This window comes from Diorhabda carinulata, chromosome X (assembly GCF_026250575.1).
Source record: "Diorhabda carinulata isolate Delta chromosome X, icDioCari1.1, whole genome shotgun sequence".
Classification (NCBI taxonomy): Eukaryota; Metazoa; Arthropoda; class Insecta; order Coleoptera; family Chrysomelidae; genus Diorhabda; species Diorhabda carinulata.
The window spans coordinates 30,661,841-30,686,865 of record NC_079472.1 but is presented as its reverse complement, the minus strand read 5'-3'; the positions used below and the strand labels follow the sequence as shown (position 1 = coordinate 30,686,865).

At 31.9% G+C, this 25,025-nt stretch overlaps 1 protein-coding gene across 1 annotated transcript in view; it reads right to left on the bottom strand.

The window, feature by feature from the left end:
- The window catches only part of LOC130900941 (headcase protein), a 177,743-nt gene extending 153,034 nt beyond the window's left edge, over positions 1–24,709 (bottom strand). Inside the window, exon 1 of the mRNA XM_057811959.1 lies at positions 23,965–24,709. Within this exon, the coding sequence (XP_057667942.1) occupies positions 23,965–24,638 (674 nt within the window). The 5' untranslated portion in view covers positions 24,639–24,709. The remainder of the gene's footprint in view (positions 1–23,964) is intronic.
- Positions 24,710–25,025: the final 316 nt, after the last annotated feature.

The window sequence follows — 25,025 nt, the reverse complement described above, 5'->3', positions numbered from 1 at the left end:
AGATTTTTTTGAATGAAAGAAAAATGAAAAAATGTACTCAAAAAGATTAATTATATATGTGATCTTGGATATACCAGGTGTATGAGAAAAACAATGACCCTACGGGAGATTTGGCAACAATGTATCGATCAGCACGAGTATCATTATTGACAAGTAATAAAAAATAAAAAAATTCATAGTTTTTCTCCATTTTTTCGCGACATACAAGAATAAAAGTTTAAAAACTGTCATTTCTCAGCTTATAAGACACCTAGAATCTATAAATTTCCAGATTTGTTGACGAAAACTGTACTTACAATTGTTTTTGGGAGAACGCCTTATTTTTTTTGCAGAAAGTAAATACAAGAACAAACAATTTGAAAAAAAACAATCGAAAATCATAATTTATCATATCATCATAAAATCATAATTTTTGCGAATCCAGAGTTGCAATTTTGAAATATTGACCAGTTGAAAATATTAAAAATTGTAATTTTTTTGGTAAAAAGTTCCTGAAAATAAATCATTTACGAATGGTGTGATATTCATGAAAGAATTATATCAAAACAAAAATAAAATTCATTTCGCGTCTGGGCAGGTGTTTATCCTTGAATAATTTACTTAATTTTTGACCGAGAAATTTACCTAATACAATCATTTATTTGTTTTTACACGGTATTTTATGTGTTAGTTCACTATTTTTAAAAGGTCACTTCAACGTTTCCATATGTACGTTACTTTATAAAGGTTATTATTAGTTTTAATGAATTACGAGTAAGGAAACTCAAATATGCAAATAAAAAACCCAAAATATGCTAATCATTTACTCAAAATATGCACATAAATGTTGAAAATATGCTAAAAAAAATCTCGTACATTAATTTAATGATTCAGAAGTTATCAAAACCGCAAATCACTAAATGTTTTTCAAAAAATTTCATTTAAAAAAATTGTCTCCTATCTGGAAATATCAATAGATTGAGTTCTCTCTCTAAAACGCGGCATCCATCTTGTACACAGCTTTCTCATGTCCAAATTTTCAGTTAATAAGCCATGTACTGCACTTTTTGAAATACCTACTAGGTTTGTTCTTGTTAGCTGCACTGGAACTGTTCTGACCTGGACCAGTGTAGGCCAATTTATAGGTTTGTTCTTGGTAGCTGCTCTGATACTGTACTGAACTGAACTAGTGCAGACCAGTTCATGAGTGCATAGAATTAATTCGATCTGATACAAAGAATTGTTGTATTAGAGGTTATTCGATGTGATTCAGGCCTTAACAATAATGGAAAACGATTTAGTACTTTTCGATATTTTACATTCGTCCGATGACCGTTTCCAGATTACACTTATTGCACTGCACTGGCTGAACTGGCCCAGTGAACTGGTTGAACCAGTTCTCTTGCACTGCTATATAGAACGCTTCAGTGTACACTAGTTCAGCCAGTGCAGTTACCAACAACAAACTTACTATGTCTACAATCCCAAAGAAGAATCTAGTACAGTTTTTATATTGCTGGGAGTCTTCAAATTAGAAAAATATGCTGTATAGTTTGTGTACTATCTCAAGGAAAAGACGTAAAAATAAATTTTGTACAAATCTATTCACTGTCAGTGTCTTAGAAGCAATAAGAAGTGTCGTCGCTAATTTCTTGAATTAACTCCAAATATAAAGATCTAACGTCGTTTTTTCGTATTGTTGATTCACCTGGTACATTGAATTTGCAAAACTTTTGAAAAAACGATGTTTTGATCACGTAGTTTTGACAATTTCAGACCGTCAGAGCGTGGAATAAGTTTCGGTTGAATATTACATTCGGAAAATCAGAATATATATTACAAGCAGTACACTTAACTTAGCAAGGACTTTTATTAGTCAATCTGGTACACATAATATCCTTAAGTTGGTTCAAGTGAGTAAAAAATTACGTGTACATTTGCATGTTTCCTTAAAAATAAAACCAGAACTTTCGGAAAACTTCATAAACTCGTTTTTCTTTGTTCTTTTGATTACAACAAAAAAAATTTCATTCCGTCCATAAATACCTTCGTTTTCTTTCATTCGGCTTTTATCTACAATAAAACTCTCACAAGATATACTTTCATTGGAAAACGATACAGCTAATTTGATCTCCCAGGTGGTGTTTCTTTTTTCCCCTTACACGCTTTTCCTTCCGACTTAACGTCACAATATAATGGAGAATTGGACGTAAAAATTTGGTTTAACAAAATTATAATTTCTTGTATTAAAAACATAAAAAAAATCATTTAATAGTCACTCAATAAAATTGAAAACACTAATTTTGGTTAGGATAATATTTAATTTTTTCCCCCTTAGGATCTCAGGAAACAGAGTGCAAGATCTGGAGAATCAAGCACATGTCTAGGATTCTAAACTTCGTATAGCACGAGCTTCCGAATTGTCTTGCTAAAAACCTCATCAATGCGAATACCTCCAAGTCTAAATGACATCCCGTGACCACAACTTGGAGTAAATACATTGACAAAGATATTACCAGTTAATAGATCAGTTTCAGACCTGGAGGTTGAAGTTCTTTCCTTTTTAAAATAATGGCAGATTGGAATGTAACCCATACGGTTCTCAACAGCCACTATCCCGAATGCTTCAGTCCTTTTTAAGACCAGAAATGAGTTCTGCAATAGTTTCCTATCCTCTACAAAGATTATTTGACTCATAGATGAACCATGGCAGATTCTCTTCCAATTTTTCTAACACAATCCTATCTAGAGTAGTATCTGCTCGAAAGGCAGCTTCTTTTTCGAACTTTACAACCTACAGAAGTTAAAGATCTTCACACGGCAGGCACCACTCGAATTACTACAATCCCATAGACTGCAGGCTTAGAATTGCTTGTGAATGTGCTTGCTACAGAAAGCATTGATTCGTTTCTTCATCCTCTCTTCCATACTCCTTTTATATCAGTTTCTTTCAATTGAATTTTGGTGCTTTGAACTTAGGTATCTTGTATTTGATTGTTGTGTTGAGTTTGGTCTTTTTAAGAATCATTCCGAAGCCTTCACCACAAGGTGATATCTTCAAATGCCTTCTCATAATGTCGAGGATCTTTACCCCAAATCGATATAGTTACATCGTCATCATAAGCTACTGTTTTGATTATTCGTTCTTCCAGGGTTTTTAGAATTTTTTTTTATTTAAAGACGCTTTCCATACCAAGTTATACCCCTAGAGTAAATATGGTTTACCCTTTAGTATTTTGAATATTCTGTACGTGTATACACAGATTTATTTACCAAAATGGCTTCTGGTAACTTAAATCGACATCGACGACACTGAGTATACCATAAAAATATGCTTCAGTTTCTATCCATCGAGGATACTCTTAGATCTGGGATGCGGAATGATTCTAACCAGTTTGTTATTTTTCAAACGGGTCCATTGTTTATAGTTTTTCTGTTTTGCTAGAAGATTTTGACGTCTTTCTACCCTTTGGAGTGGGTTCATCATCGATTAACTAAAACCCTGGACAGAATCATAAATTCCTTGTAGATGGAAGGTGAAATGCAAAAACTACTACAATTTATTGAGGATCAAAACCGATGAATCAGAATAAAAAAATATTTTTACTTGTTTCCAATACTCGATTTTTGGTTGTGTGTGAAAAAAATTTAGTATTCACCCGACTTTAAAGTCGGTTCACGAAAAACTGTCTGTAAAAGGGAGAGAGAGTGGATTATGCGTTTGTCATCCCTCGGGACTCATCATGACCTTTTCGGCTTCTTTTTTTGTCTTCCAACACGAACGAACCTTTGACTTTTCGAAACATAATTCATAATGAAAATGTACACTTTTTGTTTTGCGGTTTAATGTCTTTACTCTCATTATATTCAAATTACTTCAAACTTAGGCATTATTTAGAAATTGCTCGTTCGGGAATTGGGATTTTAGTGATATTAAACACAAAATTTACTTATACAAGAGATTGTTAATGTTTTTGGGTTAATTACTAGTCATCACGTTTCATAAATCGTTTTCTACAACTAAAAACTACGTTTATACTTTTGTCTCGCCCTGTATACTTACAAATAAAACATTGATAAGACTCATGACAAATAATATTAACAGTACGTTGACATTGAAAGTAATAAATGGATAAAAACGTTATCAATTTTATTTATACTTTAATACGGGGTTCAAAATAAAATCAATATTTATTTTATACCCTATTAATATTTAAAAAACATACATTTCTACAAAAGGAATAAATTTTTTGTTAGCTACTCAAACATTCCTGAAAATATTTGTTTATGACTAGCAACTCTAACTCAAAAATTATGAACGATTTTCTGGTTTTAGTGCATTTGATACAAAAGATTCCCTGTTTTGAAATCATCAACCCAGACACCATTGAAACTGCGTCGTGAATACTAAACTAAGTTTTCTAATAATTATCTGACGAATTGAAAAACATTTTTGTCAGAACTGCCTGTCGTGGTGAGATTGTTTTCTAAAATAAATCCAACCTCAACATAGTTACCGATTACATTGTAGAGTATTTAATATCTATTAGGGAATTAAAAACTAAACACCATCGGAAATATAAAAAAAAAATAGTTAATTTAACTGTAAATGGTTGCGTAAGTTAATTTCTAAACATCGATAAATCAAATGGTTCTTTGTAGCTAATGGTAGGTTTGAAATAACAGTCTAAAAGCCCGAAGAAAGATGGAATGTTTTTGAATGGTACTCGAGTTGAGTACTAAGAAATTTCTGTTTGTAATTTGTGGTGTCAAGATGTATATAGACGCTTAATCGTAATTAATGGTTTGTTTATTGTTTATAATAAAAGACAAATTGTAAATAATGTTAATTTCGATATACGAGGATTGTTTAAAAATACAAGATTCGTCGGACTTGATTGAATTAACCAACAGAAAAGCCTGATTATAAATGTGAAAATTGCAGATTTTTTTCTTAAAAAGACAGACGTGGAATCTGGCTAAGCTGGTAGCTACACAATCTTTAACAAGGACTAAAACCTTCAGTCAATTTAGATTGGGGGCCAAATTATTTTTTTAGTTATATTGTTCAACCAAGAACAAGGTTTTTCATGATTATTTGATAAGTAGAAGTTACAATTTTTTTTAATAAACGCATGGCAAGTCAATCCTAGTGTTTGGAATCTAAAAATTTCGGAATTGAGACACCATTTTCTATGAGTGTGTTTTGTAAAAAAATATTTGGTTATCCACTAAACCGCAAACTCTTTAGCTGTTTTACGTATTCAGGATTTTAATCATTGAATCCTTGAAGGAGCATTAGATAATGAAATTGCAAATAATCAGGCTCAACTTTCCACAGGATCCGAGGTTTCAGTGGATATTCCTTGCTGGTGTATTTAGGACCTATTTCTCTTTAAATGTTTTAAATATTCAGGATTTTAATCATTGAATCCTTGAAGGAGCATTAGGTAATGAAATTGCAAATAATCAGGCTCAAACTTCCACAGGATCCGAGGTTTCAGTGGATATTCCTTGCTGGTGTATTTAGGACCTATTTCTCTTTAACTGTTTTAAATATTCAGGATTTTAATCATTGAATCCTTGAAGGAGCATTAGATAATGAAATTGCAAATAATCAGGCTCAAACTTCCACAGGATCCGATCTTTCAGTGGATATTCCTTGGTGGTGTCTTTGGGACCTATTTCTCTTTAACTGTTTTAAATATTCAGGATTTTAATCATTGAATCCTTGAAGGAGCATTAGATAATGAAATTGCAAATAATCAGGCTCAAACTTCCACAGGATCCGATCTTTCAGTGGATATTCCTTGCTGGTGTATTTAGGACCTATTTCTCTTTAAATGTTTTAAATATTCAGGATTTTAATCATTGAATCCTTGAAGGAGCATTAGATAATGAAATTGCAAATAATCAGGCTCAAACTTCCACAGGATCCGATCTTTCAGTGGATATTCCTTGGTGGTGTATTTAGGACCTATTTCTCTTTAAATGTTTTAAATATTCAGGATTTTAATCATTGAATCCTTGAGGGAGCATTAGGTAATGAAATTGCAAATAATCAGGCTCAAACTTCCACAGGATCCGAGGTTTCAGTGGATATTCCTTGCTGGTGTATTTAGGACCGATTTCTCTTTAAATGTTTTAAATATTCAGGATTTTAATCATTGAATCCTTGAAGGAGCATTAGGTAATGAAATTGCAAATAATCAGGCTCAAACTTCCACAGGATCCGATCTTTCAGTGGATATTCCTTGCTGGTGTATTTAGGACCGATTTCTCTTTAAATGTTTTAAATATTCAGGATTTTAATCATTGAATCCTTGAAGGAGCATTAGGTAATGAAATTGCAAATAATCAGGCTCAAACTTCCACAGGATCCGAGGTTTCAGTGGATATTCCTTGCTGGTGTATTTAGGACCTATTTCTCTTTAAATGTTTTAAATATTCAGGATTTTAATCATTGAATCCTTGAGGGAGCATTAGGTAATGAAATTGCAAATAATCAGGCTCAAACTTCCACAGGATCCGAGGTTTCAGTGGATATTCCTTGCTGGTGTATTTAGGACCGATTTCTCTTTAAATGTTTTAAATATTCAGGATTTTAATCATTGAATCCTTGAAGGAGCATTAGATAATGAAATTGCAAATAATCAGGCTCAACTTTCCACAGGATCCGAGGTTTCAGTGGATATTCCTTGCTGGTGTATTTAGGACCGATTTCTTTTTTAGTGTTAACCTGTTGGATACAATTGATTCAGGACATATTCATGATTTTAACCATTAAATTCTTTCGGGAACCAGAGGCAATGAAGTTGTCTACGATCTGGCCAAGTTTGCAAGTACTCATCCTCTGACAGGACTTAAACCAGTGGATATCCTTAACTGGTGGAATAAGGACCAATAGGTGAGACAAATCTGTTATAGTGGGAGACGGAAATAATATGATTATGCAAAAAAGGAAGCAAAAACGTTGGTTTTTACAAATACAAGGAAGGAATTCAAGGATTCAACGTTGTAGAAGAGTCTTAAAGCGAAGACGAAGGCAATTATCTATGGAATTATAACTGAAGACCTCTTCTTGGTAATAGTGTTCATTGCAACCATTATTTTCGAGTAAAAAGAATTTTGAAATGTTTATATGGAGAAGGGAAGTTTTTTTTATGTTTGAACCTTGTATATTAAATCCTCGATGAAGTATTTTATGTATACGACTCGTTTTAAAAGAAACCAGTAAAGATAAAATGGATTTTTCTGTCTGGCGTCTTCCAACCAAAATTAAATATTTTGCAATGGTAAAATGGCGGTTTTAATTTTTCGCTCCGAAGAACGCATGTACCCAATAGAATGAAAAAAAAAAAAAGAAATAACTCCTATTCAACTTCTTAAACAACCGAAGAGCTCTTAGAAAGTTATTTTTCTGTTTTCAAATTTCAGTCATGCAAATGGAACTTTATGTATATAGAAAGCATAACATCTGAAAAAAAGTTATTTCCTTTAAAGCATAGTTTCGGAAAACAGTTTTTTATCGTATGCATCAACTATATTTTCACTAACATCCGCCATTGCTAACAACTTGAGCTTTAGAAAATTCTATTATACTAATTTATAAAATAAAAAATTTAGATTTTTCTCCTGTCAATTGGACTTTTGGCAACTATACCCGCAGATAAAATCTTTTCGGAACTGCAAGCTTGTACACCAATTTTGTAAATATCTTTGTCAATGCCTCCTCGACCATTTTGAAAACGTTAAAGCCACTCGTGAATATGTAGACGCGACAAATACTCATCATCATACACCTGTTTCAATAAACTATGATTTTAATTGAAGTTTTCACGTGAATTTTTAAAACAATATGTATTTACCCCAAAACAAAGAAATATAACCTATATAAACGAAGGCAACTGCTATGCAGGTTTGTTTACAGACACGATAAACATAGATTAAGCTTTGTAGGAAACAGATGACAGTCGTAAACATTTGAGCAGGCGTAATTTTTCAGTAATAGCCAATTTTTTTGTTTGTTAATTATTTCAATACAGACAAAAAAATGCGATGCTTCTGGGTAAGATCTAAAAACAGCGCGGTACACATCATTTTGTTTGATCAATTTTTTATCACCCGAAATTTGTTATTTATTATATTATAAAATATATTTACAGAAATAACACGTAAGTACATTAAAAATTCGTTGCTATCTGATATATCTATTAATAGTAAGTAAAAAAATTGAAAATTTGGCTTCAAGATCACTGGAATCGCTATTTTTGGTTATTTTTACAAAAAAACTATTTTAATAAGATGTATTATTCATAACTTTAACGAAAAATTATAACAGCTCTTCGTAAAACATAGCGCTGGGCTGAATATTCCACATTATAAGTCATAGAACGAGCGCGCAGAACACTTTCATGTATCTTAATGAATAATTATAAGAATGTTACAGAATGGATCCGAAAATAGTTATTATACAACTGATCAACTGTAAAGAAATGTATTTGGTATTGAATATAACGAAGAAAAATCAGTTTTTAATGAAAATTTTCTAGTTTTAATAAAAATATAAACACCAAACCACTATAATCAATTAATAATTTTCATATTTGCAAGGGTTTTGTTGTTTCATAATACCGAACCAACACTAAACTACCAGAAATTTTATAATTTTCCATAATTATGAGTGAAAATATTGGTGCTTCATTACTGAATTCATTACGAATATATAAAATATCATATTCTCATCTAAACATGATAAACTTTTAGTCTAGTATTTCGTTTCATGCAAATGTCAAATAGTTATTTACTTTCTGAATAACCCCCGTATTCTAACCTACAATTCGGTGTAAAATGTTGTAACTTTCGATAATAACAACCGTAAAAAATAACAAGTGACTATTCAGAGATTTTATTTATATGTTTTTCAACCTTGGGCCGATTTTATTTAGCTGTATAATCGTTTGCATAGTCATAATTTCGTTTTGAATTGACTGTTTCAAACTACGTTCTAATGTTTCCGTAAATAACGATAAATTTTGAGCAGCTGCGGTCAATAATAATCGCAAAAGGTGATTTATTACATACTAGGTAGTTGAATTTTTTTGAATTTCCCGCGCACTTACAACAGACTACTCGCGATGTTCGAGAGATATCAACATCGTTTGGATACTACAAGAAATTAAAAAAATGCTAATATCCGTAGAGTAAATAAAAAAATTAAAATAGAAGAAGACGACTCCACATTGGGAGAATATCGAAGAGTAATTGCAGTATATTTGGGATACTGCAAGTGATTTGGAATATTATCATATCTAAATGAATTTAAACGCCATCTTTGTTTTGATGCCCTAAAAAACATAAAGTCGTAAGACACACGAAATCATAGAGTATTGAAAACAAGACGCCATCTTGACATCCCAGCTGTCAGTTTTAAGGAAACGAGATGCTTGCTTTGAAAACTTCATTATGGTTTTATGAATATTTCCAAAACAACCGAAAATATTGTAAAAATTTTCAATTTTAATACCTCTAAAAACGAGATATAAATATTTTTATCTTCGAAGCAGAATGGCATTCTCGGAATTTCTCTGTTGCACTTGTGAAATAAAAGTTGTCGAATCGGCAAAAATGAGATCGACTTTTCAGCACTTTTCGACACATTATTTATATAACAGACATGCACTTATATTTTCTTTGTGTTAAAATATATTTAAAAAAAAAATACACAATACAATTTGTAAAACAATTAAATTGATTTAATTTCTTCTCAGTCGACGTATTTCGGGATCTACGAGCTTGTCAGTTCGTTGATTCGTATAACGAGATTACCTGTCTATCCGCTCGAAATCAATTATCAAAATTTCTGTCTCAGATATTGTGGTTTTACAACTAACACGCTAGAAAATCGGAATAGCGAAATAACTAGAAAGTCATTACGTGGATAAGGCAAGTCACTTGTCAGGTTTAGATGTAAATAATACCCTCTATCAAATTAGCAAAAATCAATAAGAAAATATGCAAAATTTGTAGCTTTTCCGTTGCTATTTAGTTGCTGAAACCGCGATTTTGTTGCTTAAGTTGTTTGCGAAAAATTGTAATTAATGCTAAATTCATATAAAGTCGATATCTCTCGAACGAATCAACCGATTCTCACGTTTTTGGCGGCAATAGACGCAGTTTTCTGAGCTCTAATAATTATTTCCTTTCGTCAAAACCGATCCAAAAAGAAATGTCGAAGTTATGTAGAAAAAAAACCCTTTTTTCGGATTTCTTTCGTTCAAGATATCTCTCGAACGAATCAACCGATTTTGATCTGCGTGGCGGCAATCGACGTGGTTTTTAGATGTTAAGAGCTGATTAGTTTTTGAAATCGATCGATAAAACCGTTTAAAAGTTATTTAAAAAATAACACATTCGAAAAAAAATTATCTCGTAGTTTTTTTGAGATTTCTTAAAATCTACTCGTCCGAATCAGTTCAAATTGCACTCAAAATTCAAGTTTTGTCAAGCCTTTTCGAATGGCTCCGATCGAGCCATTCAAAAGTTATGAGAGAGATCTGATGGAAACTCGATTTTCGAAAAACGGGGTAAAACCAATAACTTCCAGATTTTTGAGAATTTTCAGTTTTCAAAAACTTTATATTCGGTTTTTGTTTCTCTAACGATAACTCACAAACAAATCAATTAATTTCGACGAGACTGGCGGCGATCGACGTGGTTTTTTGAGGTTAAAAGCTGATAAATTTTTGGAATCGATCAGTAGAGCCGCTTGAAAATTATTTCAAAAGGACCACAATTAAAAAACGATTTTGTTGTTTATTTAAATATTTTTCAATGTAGCAACTAAATCTTTTCCTTGTAAGTCCAATTCAAGCTAACACGTGTATAAAGAATTACTGCTAGTATAAAAAATTGGTCCTGTCTTTTTTTTCTAATTTTTAGAGTATTTACTAGCAGGAACAAATTTTACTTCACTAGTTGATTCGATTTTTCAAGATTGCGATTTTTCGCGAACAAAATCGCCATAACAACAACAGATATACCAAAATCAGGAAATCCAAGGTCTACTAGAACGGTCTAAAACGTAGACAATGTTCTAGACAATCCTGACTTGTCTGTTCATCATTATTTCGTATTTTCCACAAAATTTTAAGGCTTCATTCTTTCAAAATGAATTTGGTGGTTAGAAGCTACTTCGTAAACTGATTAAGCGCTTTTCAACGTTTACCAACATCTAGTTTTCAGACTTTCGTTTGAAAGTGAACTTTCTTTTGAGACAACTCGTACTATCCTACAACATCTACAAGAAAAAAGACCAAATGAACTTACATTTAGTTCCACATATTCAATTTACTGGTTTACTCTCAATTTCCAAATCTAAATAGATTTAATAAGGCTCAATCAACCTTGGGAAACTTCTGGAAGACAACATTGCCATTTCTTCCACTTCTTTCCACGTGTCGTCTACCAGATATTCGCTAACTTGATCCACCAATTTTCTATTAGACATTCCAGGTGTCTGTATTTGTTGGGATTCGTATCTTAGACACCTTCAAAGTTCCATTCCACGGCAACTTGTTTTCAAAAACTTTTGATGTATTAAGGATCAGGTTTCACCACCAGGTGATGAGAATCTGAATACGGTTCTTCAAGTCTTTCTCAGATTCTTAGTACCTAAAATTGGTGTGTATACGAAGTATCATAATCAAGGTTCTAACTCTATAAGCTCAATTTTCAATAAAAATATTGGGAATTCCTTTGCAGTCACCATGACTGCAGCCTCATTAGTAAGTTCCTTGTTTTTAAATCCCTCACGTCTAGGAATCTACAGGATTTGTCCCAGCCAGTTCTAATTTCACCAATTCCACATCTATTGAGTTTTCCAACGCTATTAAATGATAGAGAGAGCCATTCAGGGATTTAATGATGAAATGATAAAGGAGTTGATGTAAAACAATTACTAATGATCTTGTTTTGCTACGGAGGTAGTAAGGACGAATACCTTTCAAGAAGATGTCTGTATAGATATTTTTTTTAGTCCAATTATCTTTATTCTTATTGGATACGACCTTGCTATTATTTGCACAGCTTTTCCCGTCCTTTTATTCATCTTGAACAGTCTCTTAATTATCTCAAAAGTTAATTTCATTACAACCGTTAGTGTATTATTTTGATAGTTTCAATTAAAGTGTAATTTTGTGCTGTTCGCCAAAACCTTGAACTTGTTTTCAATTGCCACTCATATTTCATCTGATGAGTCTACCCATTATTCGAATGGAAGCATAACAAGCGAGATGAGAAAGTTTTCATTAGCTTGTAATTTTCAATTATATCGTGAATATTTTCCGAGGAAATTATATACGTATAAACAAGGCTAATACAGGGTTTTTCACTACAACAGGGTGTCTAGTAAAAATTTAAAAACGAATCGTCTGTCTCCCGGTTTTTCCAAGTTGATTTGCACATTTTCACTATTGAAAATTCGTGAATTTACTACAATTTTTAATTTGCTCCACTGCTGAAAAACAACCATATATACTACAGATCGTTAAAGAGCGGTTACGAGGGAGGTTCGATATGTTTCTATTGGATGATGGATTTGATTGACTATTCTCGGTTTTTAAGGCTCCTAAACACCCTGTACAACTTGATATCTCTACGGATATACAAAGAAGAATGTGTTTTATAATAATCGAATCATCATAATCAAATATATTAATTATTTATTGAATATTTTCTACGGATAAGCTGGGATGTTGTACGTTAACTTTTGAAAACAGTCGGACAGAATTTTCAAAATTTTAAATGGAAAAGGGGTTGAAAGATACTCAATTTTGAAGGTAGTAGACTTACCTTTTTTTGAAATTTTACATTTTGCTTCTTTTTTAGAAGTCCGCGATAAATCTAATTAAAATTTACCAAAAATAGTGATTGTTACACTTAAAAAGCATCCCAGGTATAGTATTCACAGTCAAGTTGCACGCTCGCTTCCAAAGGTCTGTAGATTTAAGTCCGGGCTACGCGGAGGCTGATCCATAGCAGCAATTTCAATAAAAACCAACTCAGTTTTTACTACTGGTCTGGGGTTAACTTAAGGCAAGTTCTAGCATTTTTGATCCAACGTTAACTGCCTTAAGCCTTCTTCTGACTATTTAACCATTTCTCGCGCTTCCATGAGCTCTTTTTGAAGGGTACTTTTTGTTCCTGAACCACGTCTTCGATGAAAATTACCAATTTCTTTTAAACTCTGTCTTCCAAAAGTTTGTAGATTCAAGTCTGGGCTACGCGGAGGCTAATCCATAGAATCAATGTCATTGAAGGAACCTACTCCAAAAGTTAAGTCTCATTCCATACAACACAGGTCTTCTGTAAACTCGTAGTCTTCTAATATTACCTTGTTTTCGTCTGAGAAGTTAACGAAGCTCCATTCTTCGTCAGTCCAATTAACGTGTTCTCTGCTCGGCGGGCTGGGGTTAATTTGGGGCTAGTAGATGGCCTTTTTGGTTGGAGGTTAGCTGTTTTAAGTCTTCTTCTAACTATTCGACCATTTTTCGCGTTTCTATGAGCTCTTTTTTTTATCTGGAACCGCGATTTCGATGTTGCCTTTTGGCAACCATTTTAGCAGTTTTATCAATTATTTGAAAGATCAAGGAAGATTTCGTTTGGATATTTTAAAATTTGATTTCGATTAACTTGTTTAGAATCTACTAAACAAAAGTAACAATCAACTAAACGATTTTAAGAGTCCATCCAGATTATAGGATGACCAAAGTCTATTTCAGGACGTTTTGGTTTTATCAGGAACTATTTTTTTCATCTGAAAACCTTCATAAAGTCGTTGAAGAATCATACTTGAAATATTTTTTTTTCTGATGAAAATGATTAGGGACGCCGCTGGGAAAAATTAATATGTTTAACATAAATGCATTGCGTTTTTTTTTTCTTAACCATTGCCGTAAAAAGAGAACAATACTACATTAACACGGTCTGACGAACATTTATTTTTTATTCAAGTTGGCTAATACAGGGCGATGACTTACAATCACTTAATGTTATAATTGAACATGAAATATCGTTTTTTAATATGTTCTATGGTAAAATTTTATTGTACCAAAGTTTTTTGTTTATTTACCAAATTTGAATAATCAATTTTGAATCAAATAGGATAAAAAAAAAATAAAAGTGTCTTAAGAAGGAATCTTGAAAGACTGATAAAGAAAAAATTAGCGATGTTGTCAAATTTGTATAGATTTCAGAACTATTACCGGTTTTTTAAGCTCCTTATTCCTTGTTTTTACTTTGTTTTTCTTGCTTCGTATATTATTCTTACCATTTCGTTTATTACCATTCTTATAACATCACCAAATTATCTCATTTCCATGCTTTGTTTCTCCATCTTTTGATTATGTTTCGTATTCTATGTTAAGGCGAAAATTGTGTTATCTTTTTTTTCGCTACATCTAGGCCTTCCTGCTTTTTTTATTTCATTCTCGATGTTTCTGTCTTCCATTACGTTCTAGCCTATCCAATTATATTTCATTATATTTTACTTTGTAGAGCTTCGAGGAATGCTTTGGATCATCGCCTTTTTTCTTTAATATCCCTTCAATTTTTATCAGGGTCTCCAGTAGCTTTTTCTCCAAAATATTTCCAAACTTTGACTCATCACTCCATGAAACTCTCTCCCATTTAATGAATGGATCATCGTCAAAAACAACTGAGTAAATCCATGACCTGGTCCTTGTTTAGTCTTAAATATTTCTGATATTTCTTTGTGTAAAAATCAAATCTTTTCAAGATAGTTGATTACGAGTTATTGGCAGACAACGTGTACTTGATCTTCTAGATGTTATTTTGAAATTTAATGAATGGATCATCGTTAAAAACAACTGAGTAAATCCATGTCTTGATCCTTGTTTAGTCTTGAATGTTTCTGATATTTCTTTGTGTAAAAAACAAATATTTTCAAGATAGTTGATTACGAGTTATTGGCAGACAACGTGTACTTGATCTTCTAGATGTTATTTTGAAATTTAATGAATAGATCATCGTTAAAAACAACTGAGTAAATCCATGACTTGGTCCTTGTTTAGTCTTGAATGTTTCTGATATTTCTTTGTGTAAAAATCAAATCTTTCCAACATAGTTGATTACGAGTTATTGACAGACCACGTGTAATTGATCTTCTAGTTAGTTATTTTGAAATTTAATGAATGGATTATCGTTAAAAACAACTGAGTAAATCCATGACTTGGTCCTTGTTTAGTCTTGAATGTTTCTGATATTTCTTTGTGTAAAAATCAAATCTTTCCAACATAGTTGATTACGAGTTATTGACAGACCACGTGTAATTGATCTTCTAGTTAGTTATTTTGAAATTTAATGAATGGATTATCGTTAAAAACAACTGAGTAAATCCATGACTTGGTCCTTGTTTAGTCATAAATATTTCTGATATTTCTTTTTCTAAAAAAGAAATCTTTTCAAGACAGTTGATTACGAGTTATTGGCAGACAACATGTACTTGATCGTCTAGATGTTATTTTGAAATTTAATGAATAGATCATCGTTAAAAACAACTGAGTAAATCCATGACTTGGTCCTTGTTTAGTCTTGAATGTTTCTGATATCTCTTTGTGTAAAAAACAAATCTTTCGAAGATAGTTGATTACGAGTTATTGGCAGACAACGTGTAATTGATCTTCTAGTTAGTTATTTTGAAATTTAATTAATGGATCATCGTCAAAAACAAGTGAGTAAATCCATGACTTGGTCCTTGTTTAGTCATGAATGTTTCTGATATTTCTTTGTGTAAAAATCAAATCTTTTCAAGATAGTTGATTACGAGTTATTGGCAGACAACGTGTAATTGATCTTCTAGTTAGTTATTTTGAAATTTAATTAATGGATCATCGTCAAAAACAAGTGAGTAAATCCATGACTTGGTCCTTGTTTAGTCTTGAATGTTTCTGATATTTCTTTTTCTAAAAAAGAAATCTTTTCGAGATAGTTGATTACGAGTTATTGGCAGACAACATGTACTTGATCGTCTAGATGTTATTTTGAAATTTAATGAATGGATTATCGTCAAAAACAACTGAGTAAATCCATGACTTGGTCCTTGTTTAGTCTTGAATGTTTCTGATATTTCTTTTTCTAAAAAAGAAATCTTTTCAAGATAGTTGATTACGAGTTATTGGCAGACAACGTGTAATTGATCTTCTAGTTAGTTATTTTGAAATTTAATTAATGGATCATCGTCAAAAACAAGTGAGTAAATCCATGACTTGGTCCTTGTTTAGTCTTGAATGTTTCTGATATTTCTTTTTCTAAAAAAGAAATCTTTTCAAGATAGTTGATTACGAGTTATTGGCAGACAACGTGTAATTGATCTTCTAGTTAGTTATTTTGAAATTTAATTAATGGATCATCGTCAAAAACAAGTGAGTAAATCCATGACTTGGTCCTTGTTTAGTCTTGAATGTTTCTGATATTTCTTTTTCTAAAAAAGAAATCTTTTCAAGACAGTTGATTACGAGTTATTGGCAGACAACATGTACTTGATCGTCTAGATGTTATTTTGAAATTTAATGAATAGATCATCGTTAAAAACAACTGAGTAAATCCATGACTTGATCCTTGTTTAGTCTTGAATGTTTCTGATATTTCTTTTTCTAAAAAAGAAATCTTTTCAAGACAGTTGATTACGAGTTATTGGCAGACAACATGTACTTGATCGTCTAGATGTTATTTTGAAATTTAATGAATAGATCATCGTTAAAAACAACTGAGTAAATCCATGACTTGATCCTTGTTTAGTCTTGAATGTTTCTGATATTTCTTTTTCTAAAAAAGAAATCTTTTCAAGACAGTTGATTACGAGTTATTGGCAGACAACATGTACTTGATCGTCTAGATGTTATTTTGAAATTTAATGAATAGATCATCGTTAAAAACAACTGAGTAAATCCATGACTTGATCCTTGTTTAGTCTTGAATGTTTCTGATATTTCTTTTTCTAAAAAAGAAATCTTTTCAAGACAGTTGATTACGAGTTATTGGCAGACAACATGTACTTGATCGTCTAGATGTTATTTTGAAATTTAATGAATGGATTATCGTCAAAAACAACTGAGTAAATCCATGTCTTGATCCTTGTTTAGTCTTGAATGTTTCTGATATTTCTTTTTCTAAAAAAGAAATCTTTTCAAGACAGTTGATTACGAGTTATTGGCAGACAACATGTACTTGATCGTCTAGATGTTATTTTGAAATTTAATGAATGGATTATCGTCAAAAACAACTGAGTAAATCCATGTCTTGATCCTTGTTTAGTCTTGAATGTTTCTGATATTTCTTTTTCTAGAAAAGAAATCTTTTCAAGACAGTTGATTACGAGTTATTGGCAGACAACATGTACTTGATCGTCTAGATGTTATTTTGAAATTTAATGAATGGATTATCGTCAAAAACAACTGAGTAAATCCATGTCTTGATCCTTGTTTAGTCTTGAATGTTTCTGATATTTCTTTTTCTAAAAAAGAAATCTTTTCAAGACAGTTGATTACGAGTTATTGGCAGACAACATGTACTTGATCGTCTAGATGTTATTTTGAAATTTAATGAATGGATTATCGTCAAAAACAACTGAGTAAATCCATGTCTTGATCCTTGTTTAGTCTTGAATGTTTCTGATATTTCTTTTTCTAAAAAAGAAATCTTTTCAAGACAGTTGATTACGAGTTATTGGCAGACAACATGTACTTGATCGTCTAGATGTTATTTTGAAATTTAATGAATGGATTATCGTCAAAAACAACTGAGTAAATCCATGTCTTGATCCTTGTTTAGTCTTGAATGTTTCTGATATCTCTTTGTGTAAAAAACAAATCTTTCGAAGATAGTTGATTACGAGTTATTGGCAGACAACGTGTAATTGATCTTCTAGTTAGTTATTTTGAAATTTAATTAATGGATCATCGTCAAAAACAAGTGAGTAAATCCATGACTTGGTCCTTGTTTAGTCTTAAATATTTCTGATATTTCTTTGTGTAAAAATCAAATCTTTTCAAGATAGTTGATTACGAGTTATTGGCAGACAACGTGTAATTGATCTTCTAGATGTTATTTTGAAATTTAATGAATGGATTATCGTCAAAAACAACTGAGTAAATCCATGTCTTGATCCTTGTTTAGTCTTGAATGTTTCTGATATTTCTTTTTCTAAAAAAGAAATCTTTTCAAGACAGTTGATTACGAGTTATTGACAGCCAACGTGTAATTGATTGTCTAGTTGTTATTTTGAAATTTAATGAATGGATTATCGTCAAAAACAACTGAGTAAATCCATGACATATTGTCCTCGGTTAGTCTTGAATGTTTTTTGATATTTCGTGTTAAAAAAAATCTTTTCCTGGTAATTAATTACGAGTCATTGGCAGTCAACTTGTAACGATCGTCCAGATATCGTATCTTATTAAAAGCCTTCTCAAGATCAATAAAATAAAAGTGCGTTTCTACTAATATCTGATTATGAAACGTGTATTGTTTGATCTGAAGATCTATTGAATGTCTTTTTTTTTCCACAAACATTTTACTATTAAACAAAAATTTAATTTTGAAATAATGTTGATTTTACCAAAAATGTTTTAAGTAAACATCCATCACAGATATATATTATATTTTGTGATGACGTTGTAAATCCATAAAACACGAAACTTGTTATTTAATCAACAATTAGTCCTTTGCTAGCAATTTAAGGTTTTCGGGGGCATAGAACTCGATTTGTTAAAGGCACGTCGTTCTTAACGATACCTTATTGTGTCGTTAATAGAAGGAAAAGGATTTACGGATCTAATCACCGGATTAAGTTAGACTTGTTAGCAGATTGGAACCCACTAAATTAAACAACGCCCGAGGATTGCGTTTATAGACTTCGACTTTAGATATTTATTGATAAGGACATTTTCACATGATCTTTAGACCTTATAGTTTGTATTTAAAGAAAGTTTTCACTTCTAAAAGCGAGTTTAAAGACTTAGAGACAGTGATTGACTGTGTCGTTCACCTAGTAAAGAGCCAAAAACCGCAGGAAACTTTATTAGGAATCCTTTGAGGCTGTTGAAGAGACGGGACAAGTATTAATATTTTATTTTTATGAGATCTTTAATTTTTTTCGAGGGAAAATTTACGAGACGTCTTTTACCAAATTTGGAAAGTTGCCATATTGAGATGTAGCTTATTTGAAGTTTGAAACAATAACCAGATATAAAAGAAACACCAAATTTATTATTGTCGACTCTCTATGGAATTAAAATGTCTTTTTCATCGTCTGTTATTTACATAATTGCTCCTATAAGTAATCCAGATAATATTTATACGCACATTAAATAAAATTACATTTTTTTTGTAGATTACATAATATTGTCTGAAATTAAAAACACAAAATTTCATTTACAATACCATCACGAACTCTTCCATTAACGTAAACCGCGAAACCGGCTCTGTTATATCGTGTTAATAAAATCCAAAGTTTAGTGAATGCGATTGGTGCAATTCCCAGAAGAAATATTTACATTAGGTTTTTTATACGCGCCCGGTATATTGTGAACGTGTTAATTACCATGGGGATCATGGAATAAGATTCAACGTTATGATAGAGCCATGGAACCACGACGAAGGTTATCCCAGTACACTTAAACCAGTGTTGGATCCTGGTCAAACTTCACACTACAATATTGGGAAGTGGGTATCAAAAATAAAGGGGTCGGAGACTGGAGATGGGAAAATTATAACAAAAGACTGTAAAGCAACTTATCACTGTGAAATTTTTTGAGAGATTTATTGTGAAATTAGAAAATATAGAGTTCAAAGAAAACTGACAGAAGTATAACCTATAGAATGTGAAAAAAAGAAGAAGACTAAGGTAAAAACAATTGGAGGAGGTTTAAAGAGATTGTGGATTGTGACAAACCGACGAATTGAGACTAAAACAGAAAAAAATCGAAATAAAAAGTAAAAGATCTCAACGAAAAATACCAAAAAATCCAAAATAATCGACTGTTTCCTATTTGAAACGAGTGCAAACTGGGAAGATAAATCAACTTCGCACTTTTAGCAGTCTAACCTCAAAATTTTCGGCTCGATGTTGATTCTCGCATTTCTCTTTTCGCTAGGTCAAGGTAGAAAAGTAAGCGGAAAGTGATAAACGGTTCATATCGATCCTTCGGGAGTTTCTTATTTGTTCAAGAAATGCCGGTAGATTTTCAGTTTTTCATAATTTTAGACCAGTAAAAATGTTCGTTAGAATTGAAAGTTTTTACATAAAAATCTTTTTTTTCAGTATTCTTTCATCCATTATTTAATATTGGTCTTCAAACGTCTCTATTTTTGGATATTTCTACTACCACAATGTTCTTTTTCTGAATTTTCTTCTATTATTTGTGGTTTCCCAATTTAGTAAACACAATTTTTTAAAGAAAATATCCAAATATAAAAATTAAAAATACGAATTTATTACCAAAACATAAATTTCGATAAATGTTTTAGTTTTTGATCGTAGAGAAAATATAGTGTGCTACTCGGTGTAATTATATAAAAAATAATGGCACTTGAACTATAGGTTATAACAAAAGAGACCCCGAAATTATTTTCAGAATTTAAGCTCCACTACTATAGGGCGTATTCGAAAATATAATATTAAAAAAACATTTTTTTTTTCAAATTAACTTTCTTTAAATGCGAAGTGGGAGGAAAACGCCTTCAAATCAACATCAAAATCGGTTTAGAAGAACCGGACTTAACAGACATTTTTTCATAAATTCCCACTCTCCCCCATCTCTTATTTAAAAAGATGAATAATTCGCAGAATTTGATTCACGTGCCATTTAATTTGGTAAATTTTGCTTTTACGATTACAAAATTCGAAAAATAATTTCCAACGCGTGTCCCGGTGGCCACTTTTGTAATAATTTTCCTTTAATTCCCGATATAAGGTCGTTCTTAGTTGCCCACCCGGTACGTTTGAATAAAATTTACAGCTTGTAAGTATTTTAATAAATCGTGACGTTTCAAACTGGGCTATTATCCTTTCGAAAATACACCCATTCCAGTATAATGATCCCTTTAGTTCAGGGTCGAGCAATTTGTATGGATCCAGAAAATTGCATCGTTTTTTCCTTTCGCAAGGTAGGCAAGATATGGGGTTTTCGACGGTCTCAGAAGTGGGATTAGATCTACTAAATCAGATGGGAAATAAATGAAATGGGTATGTTCGGCTGGCAGGATTAGAATTGAAAAATTTCAAAAATATAGTACCGAAAACGAAGTAGATATAAAAACAGAAATAATTCCAAAAAAAAATGGAAATCTCTATTGGAAAACTGTTTTTTATTTATAAAATTGGCCACATTTCGACATAAAACATTTTTAATGACGTATGATTTCAAATTCTTAAGGCCCAATTCTCATATTGGCTGGTTGTTTTGATTTGGTACACTTTGTATTTATTCACAGTACATTTGTGCAAATAATTGTGTCAGGATTCGAAATATAAAATTTGAAAAACAAAAGACACGTAATACTTTAAATCATATATATCGTAATACATTCTATTTAAAATAAAATCACATTGAACTTGATACTTCAATGACAAGGTTAAAAATTTTCAGATAATGTATTAATCGTTTACATAAATATAATTAAATGACAATATAATGAGCGATTTATATTGAAATCAAAGCAACTATGGACAAAATAAACGTTAAAAACAAAATCTAAAACTTAAGGAAATCCAGTTTATACATTATGGACCTAACAACAGTTTCTATAAGTGGGAGGTGCTCAGTGAAACAAATAGTGTATAGTTTTCTCTCTCATCCGTACGCTTCAAATACTTCTACGCATCTTTTCGCGCATGAAGCATGCGCGGTGAAAATAAAGTGTCAAGAACGAGAGAGAGAAAATGAATATTGTAGACACTGTACAATTGTCCATATAGGAATATTACGTGTATGCTAAAAACTGACTTATTTGGATTATAGCCATCACTTTCATGATCAAAAGTTTCCTTTAATTGTTTTTAAATCTTCATAAACCCACGATTCGCATACACGACTTATTTCACATCTGTTTCATTGAATATTTCTTCACTTCACGAAAAAAGCGATTCCTTATTTGTTTATTAAAAGATAAAATATGTTTTTTCGAAAAAAAAATCCATTGTTACTTAAAACCGTCATATTTTACGTTTGGAATTTTATAAACAAAGTTATTTTTAACTTAGTAATCAAAAATAAAAAACCTGTATCTATTTAAATTCGTTTTATGCAATCACACCTACTTTAGATGATATTAAACACGCCCACGTTAAAAAAAACGAACATCTGGGTGATTCTATATATTTTTAAGCTTTTATATATGAATATTTTCGAATATAATTGATTAATCATATTGGGAATCTCTCCTAAATTTAACAGCACGAAACAAACTATTCGTATATACTAACAGTGCTAAATAACTCGTTCTTTTTATAATGCAACCGCTCTTCTCATGACGAGCCTTTGATTCAGGATTTTTATCTTTATAAACATTGTACATACGTGTTATTATTAAAAAAAAACAACCAATATACTTGTGAGTAAATAATTGTGATGTGTTGATGAAGTTTATTTCATATTTTGATATATGTAGCAATGAATTATAAAAATTTTCGTTAATTGGAGAATTAATTATAAAATTTCGTATGAGAATATATAGAGACGTTTCTATTTTTGTTTAAAAACATATGGGACAAATGAAATATAATCACATATGTTTTGCTATACTTGACAAACATTTATGACGTTTTAAGAATCTATGGGATCGTTGAGATAAAAAAACAAAATTCTTTTTAAATAAATACAATAAATTCGACTAAAAATAGTTGATTCATATAATTAAGATGTTTTCTACATATAGTAACATTGTGTATTTTTTTACTATCAGAAATTTAATGAAATATTTGTAGATAACTTTCGACGCTGTTTCCTATGGAAGCACAGCCATATTGTCGTAATTTTTACATACGTATTAAGTGTTTTAAAATTTATAGCCGTATATTTTTATTATTATTAAGAGTACAAATAAAAAAAGTTATCGATATGTTTTAAATTATATACTGAACTGAAGGAAAGCGAATTATTGTATATTAGATATGTAGTTTTCATTTTAAATACGACACACTATATATTTATACTTCTGCTAGTAACTATTATGTTTTTTTGATGTTAATGTTGAAATACAATGGGCTATATATTCTTGTGGGTTACCAAGATTGAAAAATGTGACAATTTGTTTTGCTCGTTTTATTTTCCTCATAGGAATCCGTTCCTTCACTTCTTTGAATTGAATATTACGTTTTATATCCAAGTTTTGATTTTTACGTTTGTTCATACTAATTTTGAAGAGAAAAGTGTGTTATAATGATAATAAATACACGAAATTTTACAGTACCACATTGATTATTTCGTACTGTTTAATCTCATTTATAAGTTTATAATTTCAAGTCATTCAATAAATTTCATTGATAATTGGATTAAATATATAATTTTTGCACGTAATAATGATGATGTAATTACTTAAACAACAAAGAATTTATTTTAAATAAATTAACTTGAAAAAGTAGTTTGATATATTTGACAATTTGTACGAGTTAAAAATAATGAAAAATAAATGAAATTTGTCAGTTAATATGTATGAGGAATTTTAGTTACATTTGTTATTAAAAAAAATATAAACAAAAATAGAAATATAAAAAAAATTATTTTTTATATTCCCCTGGTATTTTGCAGAGATATGAGAAAATTACGTTTATATGGAGATTAACAACGTAAAATATTTTAAATATGTTGATAAGAAATATTAGTTTAATTTACCATAAAAAATTAGTTTTTGTATATTGGAAATAGTTTTTTTTTCTGAGTAAAATAGTTTTATAAGGAAACTTACCGAATTCTTTCTTGTACTTCAAGCTTAGTTTTCTTTTTAGAATGGGCATGTATGGGTGAGACGCTGGGTTCGCTCCCCGATGTCGGAGGGCTGGAAGAGCCGGTGCTAGAGCACGATAAGCTACCGGTTCTCGTTCTAAGCTCGGCGCCGATGGGATGGTTTGAAGAAGAAATGGCAAGAGTCGGTCGGCAATTTTTGTTCTTTCGTTTTTTCTTTTTGCCGGTATCGACTTCTTCGATTCTCCCGAATATGTTGCTAGTGGGAGGCGGAGGCATCCAATCCAAGTCTTTTTTCAAATGTCCACGACCGCACTTACACCCACAAGCTTTATAAGCTAAATCGTAACCCTTCTTGGTCCATAGATTTTGATGTCTTTGACGTTCTGACCAAGACCGGGCTCTACCGCATGTTTTTAGATAGTTCAATACGGATTGTTCCCATTGATCGAAACACTCCCGGTGCATGTACCTTCCCGAGGTGCATAATTCGTTATTGCAAGTAACACGCACCGTATCACGAAGATCGTCCAACGAAATGAGCATGTGGTCATTGTTGTTCATATTTTGTTGGGCGCGCAGACACTCCCCCGTAGGCACACAACACCTGGTTACACCCCCGGTAACCTCGTCCCCGACGAGGCCCTGAACTTGCGCCAAGTGCCGACGAGGTGCCATAGTTAGAAAACTGTGACCTTGTAGAGATGCGTTTCACGTCCTCTTTGCGACTACTTCGGAGGCCTACTGTGACGATCGCCGGCATACGCACGCCGCGCTGGCCAGGGAAAGTGCGTGGTGGGGGACTACGGTTCAGAAAGCGAAAGGTAGGGGAAGGTGGGAGAGAGATTTTCACTTTCGGTTTCGCGCCGCGCCGCGACGCAAGCGCCCGCTTTTCACTCTCCGACGGCCCTGACCGACGTCGGGACGTTCACGACGCCGCCGATGCCTGCTCCTGCCGAAGGCTGCTGATTTGTTTTGGCTTTGGGACGCTACCAGAGCCTTCGGCAGGTATACAACCACCGACGTCACCAATACCCACCGATGCCGGTAAATTTTACAAGTCAA